We start from the raw sequence: 9,504 nt of genomic DNA on the forward strand, positions 1-9,504 counted from the left end.
ATCTTAACAGATATATTGAGTTAATAATTTGTAAATAGTTACACTACAAGATGGCAAAACATAAAGTGGGAGAAATGTTGAATCTGGTAAATTTCAATTCTTTTCTTTCAAGAAACATCCTCTAAAACTTACTTATCAATGTTGACCTTCTAAAAAGAGTACCATTGCATCTCATATATTAGAAGAGATAAAATGACATCTTCTTTATAGCTTGTCCATAAACAAAAACGGTTTTCTTACATGGTGATATATTTGGAAAATGAAAAAATGTAGACACAATTTAAAGGAGCACACATAATAGTTTATATTTGTTACTATATAATGACTCAATTGTTATAGTCACTATAACAAGTATTAATTCAATTATTTTCCCATGTCAATGGAATAATAACATTACATATATTTCCATTTTCTAAAATACAGATTTCATTTACAGAAAACCAATCTTGTGGTACATGGTGGTATATTTTGCACATTTACACAAATATAAAAGTCCTAGATACTCCAGGAAGATAGATATTTACTGTATTTTGATTTGATATTTACCCTACATGGAAAATCAAGGGTCAGAGTAGTTAAGTAACATGCTAAGATGATAAAATCTTAATAATTTGCAAAGCTCAACTACAGACACAAGTATATCTGATTTCTGAGCATAAACCACTACACTACATTTCTTCTCATAACATTATGCATTTGTAAAATATGGTAGGACTACTTTTTATGAGAGAAATCTAAGTCAGGGAAGATGATTTAAACTATATTAAGATCAAATACACTAATTCTTTTGAAATGGATCTTGCATGCTGTATTTTGGGATTCCCAAGTATATCCGAAAAGAGGAGTAGTCACCGAGGCTTTTGAGGACTCACAGAAAATGACTGCATTATCTCTTGGGGGAGGAATCATCCATTTTAATTTCTTAATTTTTAAATGTTTTTATAAATTTATTTCTGAGACAGAGAGAGAGACAACGTGAGCAGGGAAAGGTCAGAGAGAGAGGGAGATACAGAATCTGAAGCAGGCTCCAGGCTCTGAGCTGTCAGCACAGAGCCCGACGCGGGCAGAGCTCACGAAACATGAAATCATGACCTGAGCCGAAGTCAGATGCTCAACCAACTGAGCCACCCAGGCGTCCCTTTAATTTCTTAATTTTAATGACATAAACACTTTGTATATATTTGTTGTTTAATTTATTAGTATAGAGACTTTGAAGATATTTTTAATTTCTGTTTGAATGTTAATGAATGTTATTTTATGTCTGCATATAAAAAGTTGAAAGAGTACTTTGGAACTTTCTTTTGTATCAAATGGTAGGGGAAGTAGACATCCTTCAAAAATAGCACCTCTAACATAACAGATGAACATAAGAGAAAGAGAAAAGAGAGGGAGAGAGAGAAAGGAGAGAGGCAGAAAGAGAGAAAGAGAGAGAGAGAAGCCATAAATGAAAAAGAAAAGAAATTACCACTTCTGTCTTAAAACATATTGTCTGTATGGGAAATCAGGTGTCCTGTCCCATCATGAAGTGAAACAGAACATGAGAATTTGGGCTAGTGAAAGTCATTAGTATGTGTCAGGTGGTAGCATATGGCAGTTAAGAGCAAAGCCCAGACACATATTGGCCAGTTCAAAGGTCAGTTTTAACACAATAATTCTTCATTTCAAGTCTCTGTACCACCGTTCTTACTTTATAAATGGATAGATAATAATACCTAAATCCTTTATAAGGGGCAGAGATATTGGATTATGTCCAGGAACAAAATGAAAACAATCAGATTCATATTGAAATTCTATGTGAATTCAAAGCTCATATCCTCTCAATTATAACATGGTCACAAGAAGAACTAGGAGGAAGGGGACTGAGGTGGACGTAAAGAAAAGGGAGAAGGCTGGAGGAAGAGGTGAAAGATAGAGGCAGAAAGAGGATGAAGAAAGAAGAGAAGGAAGAGGAAGAAGGAGAGGAATGGAAGAAAAGAAAATCTTGCCCTTTCTACACACACGAAATTCTGAAAACTGCCTTGAGAATGTTTTAAGACAGATGCCACTCTCGTTTTTCAAATGAACAAATTGAGACATATATTTGCTAAGTTGCATGCCATCCATAGCAAAGTATTAAAAGTGACAATATTCAAAATTAGGAGTTTTCTAACTAAGGTATTAAAGGTGAAATTTTTATTCAGTCTAACTACCCTATAATTCTCTCTACTACTTTCTGGTGAAAACTGATATTTTTACCATTAGAAGGATTGGAGAATTACTGAGTGCTTTATTTTATTTATAAGTAGTCTTTTTTTAACATACAATGTTTTATTAGTTTCAGGTACACAAGATAGTGATTCAACAATGCCATACATCACCCAGTGCTCATCACAACAAGTGCACTCCTATAAGTAGTCTTTAAAATGCTTTTGAGAGTTTTGACATAAAGCAAATAAAATAATAGGAGAAAGAGGGCTCTTGAGGTCAAGTTCCTTGGAGAAAAGATTAAAGAGAAAAGAATGGAATGATATTGGAAACATTTATCAATCCTAGCTTTTCAAGTTCTTGCTGTGCTCTTGAATCATCAATATATCACTAGATAAGCTTTTGACATTTTACAAAATAGAAGTGAGACAAGGATAGTGAGAAACTGAAAATAACTCATTGCTAAAGTTTTAAAAATTATTTTTCATATATTTTTATGTTCCAATTAAAACAAGCATGATATTTACATGTTAAATCAGCTATCAGCTCTCCATTTTATCATCATAGATTAGTCATATTATTTTACTTATATATGGGATATAAATAAGTTAGTTAAATAAATATCCCCATCTGCATTGTCTGCCTTTTAAATAGTTTTTAATAATAAGAATATGATGGTCAATAAATTATACACTAATACAAAGTTAAATTCTATACATCTTTTTGGGAGAAAACCAGGAAGAATTTAGGCATTTAGTGAAATGGTTTAATCAAACGTCTTTTTCTGTGAATATACTTATATTTATTTTAATGATAATTTGATTTAGAGAATAGTAAAAAGTACTTTCAAATATCCTACTCCTTCACCCCAAAACAATCACTGCTAAACATGTGTGCATTGTCAAACCCACAAAACTTTTGAACAGGTATTGTTTATTCAATACATATTGGCTAAACATTTTTCTGTGTTCTAAATGTTGGAGATACAAGAATGAAAAAAAAACCAGATTCCTGATATTGTGAAGCTGGAATAACAGGGTAGGCCAAATAATAAACCCAATGGGAAAAAAAGGGAAAATAAACAATATATTAAATGATAATAACTCATAGTAAAGAAATAGAACAGGATAGAGTAATTGAGAATATTGGCAGATTTTACCATTTTAAATAAGTAGTCAGCAAACTCCCCAGAAGAAAAAGTCACAATTAAGTGGACCTAAATAAGACACTGACTAGTTTTATGAAGCAAATGATATGATCTGACCTGATTTAACAGGCTAGTTCTGGTTTCTATGTAAGGAATATACTGAAAGTGTTAAGAACAGAAATAGAGGAAAGATTTAGGAGTCCTAGCAATAGAGGTGGTGAAAATTTGTCAGTCTGGATATATTTGAAAGTATCACTGAGAAGATGGATTATATGTGGGGTATGAGATTAAGATATGAGTTATGATGCCTCTAAGTGTTTGACTTGAGGTATTTGAAGGATGTAGTTGGTACTTACTGACTTAGGAAACTCTTTGATAAAATTTTGAAGTAAGGCCAAGTGTTCAGTTTTAGATATACTAACTTTGAGAGGCCTAGTAAACATCCAGATAGATGGGTAGGTAGATACATGGGTAAATATATAGAGACGTGCATACAGAGATGTATACATAGGCAGATAAATGGATTGACAGTTCAGAACAGGAAAAGCTGTAGTTACATATGATTTATAAGTCATCAATAGACAGATAATATTTGAAGCTATGGGATTCAATAAGGTAAATGAGTAAATATTGGGTGAAGTTTTAGTGACTGAGTTGGTGACTGTCCACGCTAGTAAGTCAGGTGATGAAGCCGCAGCAAGAGGAAAGGGAGAAGCAATGAAATAAGTTGAAAAATATGTCTATTATCCTGAAACTCACATAGCAAAAGAGGAAGACATGCCTATCAGTGGCAAATGTTGCTGATACACTAAGATAAAGCATTAGAATTGAATTTGGATTTAGCAAGATGTTTTTGCTGTGGCAAAATCCAACCGAAGTGTTAGGGAGGCAAATGCCTAAATGGAGTAGTTTTACGATAGAAAGAAAAAAGAAATGTGGATAGACAATCTGGATAAGATGAAAGTAATCATAGAAGTGGAGCATAAGCTGGAAAAGATCGTGAAAGCAAGAGGATTTTGTTTGTTTTTTTTCGGTGTGTGTGTGTGTGTTGTGTGTGTGTGTGCATGTGTGTGTATGTAATATTAAGTAAAAGAACATGAGTCAGTATAGTTTCTTTAATCCCAGGAATTCTTTCAATGTTTTTGTTCATGAAAATCTTTCATACACATGTCCATGGGAACTACCGTGTCCTTTTGAAGTTTAAATGATAGTATCTAGATGAAAATTAACTTTCTACTAGAGGTCAGCATATGTTACTAAAATACATACATTCCACTCAAACTATTTGAATATTTACATCTAACCTATGCGTTAGAACAAATCATGTCAATGGGCAATTATCAAGAAGTCACATTTAAACTCTGTGCCGGTATCACAAGGTTCATCACTTATTTTTCCTTTCACATTTATACACATTAAATTTACCTCTTCAAATGATTATTAAAACTAAAAAAATACATATTTTGTCTCTATTGCATTCATGGAACCATGATAAGTATGTTACATATATTATTTTTACTTTTAATTCTAAGCTACAAAATAAATTTCATTAACATATTTTCTAAATAAGGGTCCTAGCAATCAGCATTTCAGAGGGTTTTCTGCACCTGGATAAATATGATTGATGTACTAAGGCTTTGGTCCAGATATACTTAGTTCCAAAGTCCATGACTTTTACTGCTCTTATAACACAGTCCTTACTGAAAAATAGGGACTGTTGTAAGCAACACTTATTTAGCATATTGAGTAGAGCCAAGTACAATGAAAGGCACTTAACATGACCTTACTGCTAATACAGCTGTTACGTTGTCTCAGAAAAACAGTATCCTGAACAATAAACAAAATCAATATTTCTCATATTTACGAATTTGAACTTTTAGGAATCATGAAGCAAAAAAAATGTTAATCAGATTTTTTTTTCTTTTAAATGTCTTGCATTGTTGAGACAATTTATCAAGGTACAAAACTAAAACAAGACAAAACAAAATCCAGTTCTACTGACAAGTCAAAGACTTGGATGCTTCAACTTCCACATCATCTGGTGTTCATTGTGCCATAAAGGCTGGTGAGGAATTCAAAAATAATCCCCTATGTGGCCTACTGAGTTTCCCCAAAGGTTGGCTCCTGGTAGTGCAATTATCAGAACTATTCAAATGTAAGCAAAATTTCTAAACTAAAATTCCTTTTCTTTTTAAAAGAGCTAGAAGTTTATTGACTATACCACAAGGGAGTGGTAACAAGACAGCAAAGAGAGCCTGTCTGCCTCTAAATCAAAATTCCTAAGCCAAATCTTTACCTCTAAAGAATACTGGCTTTCTGCATGCTTAATATTTTTGCAATTTAATTAATAACTGAAAATGTAAACCTCCATGTCTTACCTTCAAATACAATCTCAATATCAAAGTTTAAATGTATGGGAAAAATAATTAGCAGCCCATTAGCAGTTTCTCGTTATTCTAAGATGGATTTTGCATCAAGGTTTAGACACAAGTCAGAAAAGACACAAAAGACAGTCTCATTTTAGAATCTTGATCTTTGGAAGTCCTTGACCAATTCAGTATCCATTCATTATCTTGCTTCCTTTAATTTAATTGTATTTTTCTTAAGAGTTTAAAATTTTCAAGACTGAGATAATAAAATCATCAGTAACTTCTGGGTGATTTTTTGTTTTGTTTTGTCTTATTCTTGTATGATATAAAAAAATCCAAAAACCTTATTGAGCTATTAAAATAGAAGTAAATTACAACATGCATGAAATTTATATTAACATTCTATTATTACAATACATATTCATCCTTTATATATGACTTTAGTAGTACTATAGAAAAATAATGTGATTTGGAATTGGTTGCAAATAGTTTTGAATCTCTCGCTTTCCACTATGAACTTTATGAACTTGTAAAGTTTTTTATCTCTTATTTCCATATGAACATGAAAGTTCATGTTACCCAAATAAGAGGTTGATCATAGATTTACAATTACTAAGTGAGAAAGTACATATGAAACAGTTTTGTCTCTTTCCCTCTTATCCAGAAACATATCTAGAGTATAGTTAAATGAAATCAGAGATTGAATTTTGGTTTTAGAACAATAGCAGAAAGCTTATTTAACATGTCTGTATAGTAAAATAAATGAAAATATATTATTTTTAAAAATATCAATATTTCTCAATAAATTAAACTACTGGTGACTTTTCAAGCCAATGAAAAACAGAAAATATTTGACATAATGTGTACACATATGTATATCCATGATGTACACATATATTTATGTATTAATTTTCTAACCTAGGAAGTATGTATTTTATCTTTTCTGAGTGAAATACCTTTGACATAAATAGAAAAGTGTTTAACATATTAAGCGGGACTTTATTTTAGGAACTTAAACACTGTAATTTTGATATAAGTAAACTTTTCATAGTAAGTGAGATGTTCATTTTTCAAGACAATGAATTCTAAATAGTTTTTAAATGACTAGACTTTATCATATATGTTAAATGTCATCTTTAGTAAGTTTACTGCCTTTTGCTTGCTTTTTTCTGTGAACGCTAATAAAACTCTATAATTTGAATATGTAATGAAGTATATGGAGAGAGAAACTTAGAGAAATTTTGTTATGTAAGCTGAGAAGCTGAGCACTGGAAATTTTACCTCAACACAATGGTCCACTTTAACAGAAAAACTAGAACCTAATAATTAGATACTATTTAAACTATGAATATCTTCCACTGAAATACTATGTTAAGTATCTATCCTACTCATCATAAAACTAATATTAAGAGCCAGGAATATGTTTTGATACAACCACATCAGCATTTAATCAAGTACTCAATAAACTTTGGTGCAGACAAGACAAATTTAAATGAATAAATATAACATACCTTATCTACAATGCATATCTGTCTTCTTGTTTGAGCATCAAGTATTTCAATCTCAAAGTGCGTAGTTTTTGAATGTTTAACTACTGGAATTGATTTCAGAGGGCCCGCTGAGAGCACAAAATGCGATAAACAGTGGAAGTTTCTCAACTCATTCTTCAGTGTGGATCCTGTAGCACCTCGGGAAAATATTCCTCTCTTTCGTTCTGAAGCAAGGGACCTGTGCCTTCTGAACATTGTGTGAACGACCAGGAGAATCTGTCATGTCAACAGAAGACGCTTGTGAGCGTGTTCCCCTCACACCAATTTAAATACTGCGGGTGAAACCAGGAAAGGTCAAGTGCCATGCCATTCCAAGAGTTCAGTTTTATTTAGCAGGCTTGAAAACAATGACTGATCTATTTCTATATATAACACACTATTGTAAATTGCTGCACTGTAGAGGATTACTTTACCAGCATTCCAATTATTTCTTACTTTCTCCTTTTATCTCTGCTTCTTAATATGGCCACTAGTATCTGAAATTCCAAAGCAAGAAAAGAATAGACAGAGGTTTTATTACCTCTGAATTCTGCATGCACTTCAAACAAATATATTACTATTCACACATTCACATTTAGCTGTATTTATAATTAGCATAGGGATAGCGTATAAATTAAAAAGCACCTAGTACATTATTACATAACAAAATTTTTTATAAATAGATATAAATAAATACAATTATATAAATAAGTATATCTAATATATAAATATTAAATATGTCATATAGTATAATATAATGTAGGATAAATATTATATATACAAATAAACATATATATGATACAAAAGGATGAATTCTTCACTCTGTACAGTGAATAGACAGATGGAAAGTCATCCATGAGATTGGAATATGTAGAAAGCAATTTTATAACTTAAGGAAAAAGAAGTAAATCTCACTTCAACATTTCTAAACATTATATATCATTGGAAAATCTTTGAATTTATATTGAAAAATAGTACTAATCACCACATTTACCAGAGCACTAAGTTATGACAAATTCAAATACTCTTAATATGAACAATGAAAAATGTTAAACAACCTGGAAAGAGGAGTTTGTTGAAAAGATTCAAAGCACTTGGATACTTGTATATCTGGTGAAGAAACAACTGAAAAGTATCGAAAATATATTGTCATTGATTCAAAGGATATTACAGGAAAACATTCTGAGATGTTATTTTCAATGAAGACATGAAGAGTCAAGCAGCTAAAATTATAGAGAAGTGATTCTATGTATCTCTATGAGGCTAATATTTACTGTTATAATCAAACAACATAATGATTTTTAATTTTGACCAAACATTATGCAATGGAGATCCACTTACACGTTGTGCAGTTACCATTTTCATATTCTAGACAACCATTACACTCAATATGTAATCTTTTAAAGACATAGAAGACAAGATATAGAAGACATAAAGACATATATATATATATACATATATATATGTCTATTACACATACACACGTGTTGTGTAATTTCATCACCTTAGTTGCACAGGACTCCAAACTTAGAATTATCCTTTACATCTCCCTTTACTCGGACAACTCAGTTCTAATCCATTAGAAATCCAGAACACAGTCTTCTCGCCATCCCACAGAGACCTCCAAAGCATCAATCTTACCTGTGTTACTTGGCCAGACTAAACACTGGCTGATCCATTACCATTTTGATACAGCAGCTAGAGTGATCAAGCTCTATGTGAAAGCAGACATTGGAATAATCTGCTCAACACTCTCCAAAGTCTTTCTATTTTATGTAACAAAAAAAAACCAAAGTTCTCCTCAAAGGTCTATAGGATCTGCATCATTAGCACCTTGTTATATCTATGATCTCATCCCTTAATCTGTCTACAGTGCCTAGAACACTGTCTGGTACACAGTAGGTGCCCAATAAACATATATTTAACAAATAATCAGTAAATGTATCTTAAAGATGTAGTAGAATGGTGTGATGCTAATAACATACTCAGGTAAACTACTGTCTTATATTAAAATGACATACACATATCCTGTAGGCCTTTTCTAGTAAAGTTTCTATGTAAAAAAAAAAAATAATAATAGTCTAAAGGACACAGGAGTTGAATTGAAAGAGCTCCCATTGCCAAAGTTGGAAAAATTCAAGTAAGAAAATAAATGTTGATGATGATAGATACTAACTCCAAGAGCAGTATAAATATCCATGAGTCCATACTGTTATGAGTAGATGATTAAATAGATAAATAAATAAATAGATGAGTAAATGATTAAATAGATAAA

General features: G+C 31.6%; 1 protein-coding gene across 1 annotated transcript in view; it reads right to left on the minus strand.

Moving 5' to 3' along the window:
• Positions 1 to 7,445, minus strand: part of TECRL (trans-2,3-enoyl-CoA reductase like) — a 101,463-nt gene extending 94,018 nt beyond the window's left edge. Inside the window, exon 1 of the mRNA XM_039248939.1 lies at positions 7,212 to 7,445. Within this exon, the coding sequence (XP_039104870.1) occupies positions 7,212 to 7,445 (234 nt within the window). The remainder of the gene's footprint in view (positions 1 to 7,211) is intronic.
• Between the last annotated feature and the right edge of the window lie 2,059 nt (positions 7,446 to 9,504).

This window comes from Hyaena hyaena, unplaced genomic scaffold (genome assembly GCF_003009895.1).
Source record: "Hyaena hyaena isolate Hyena2069 unplaced genomic scaffold, ASM300989v1 scaffold_324, whole genome shotgun sequence".
Taxonomy (NCBI): Eukaryota; Metazoa; Chordata; class Mammalia; order Carnivora; family Hyaenidae; genus Hyaena; species Hyaena hyaena.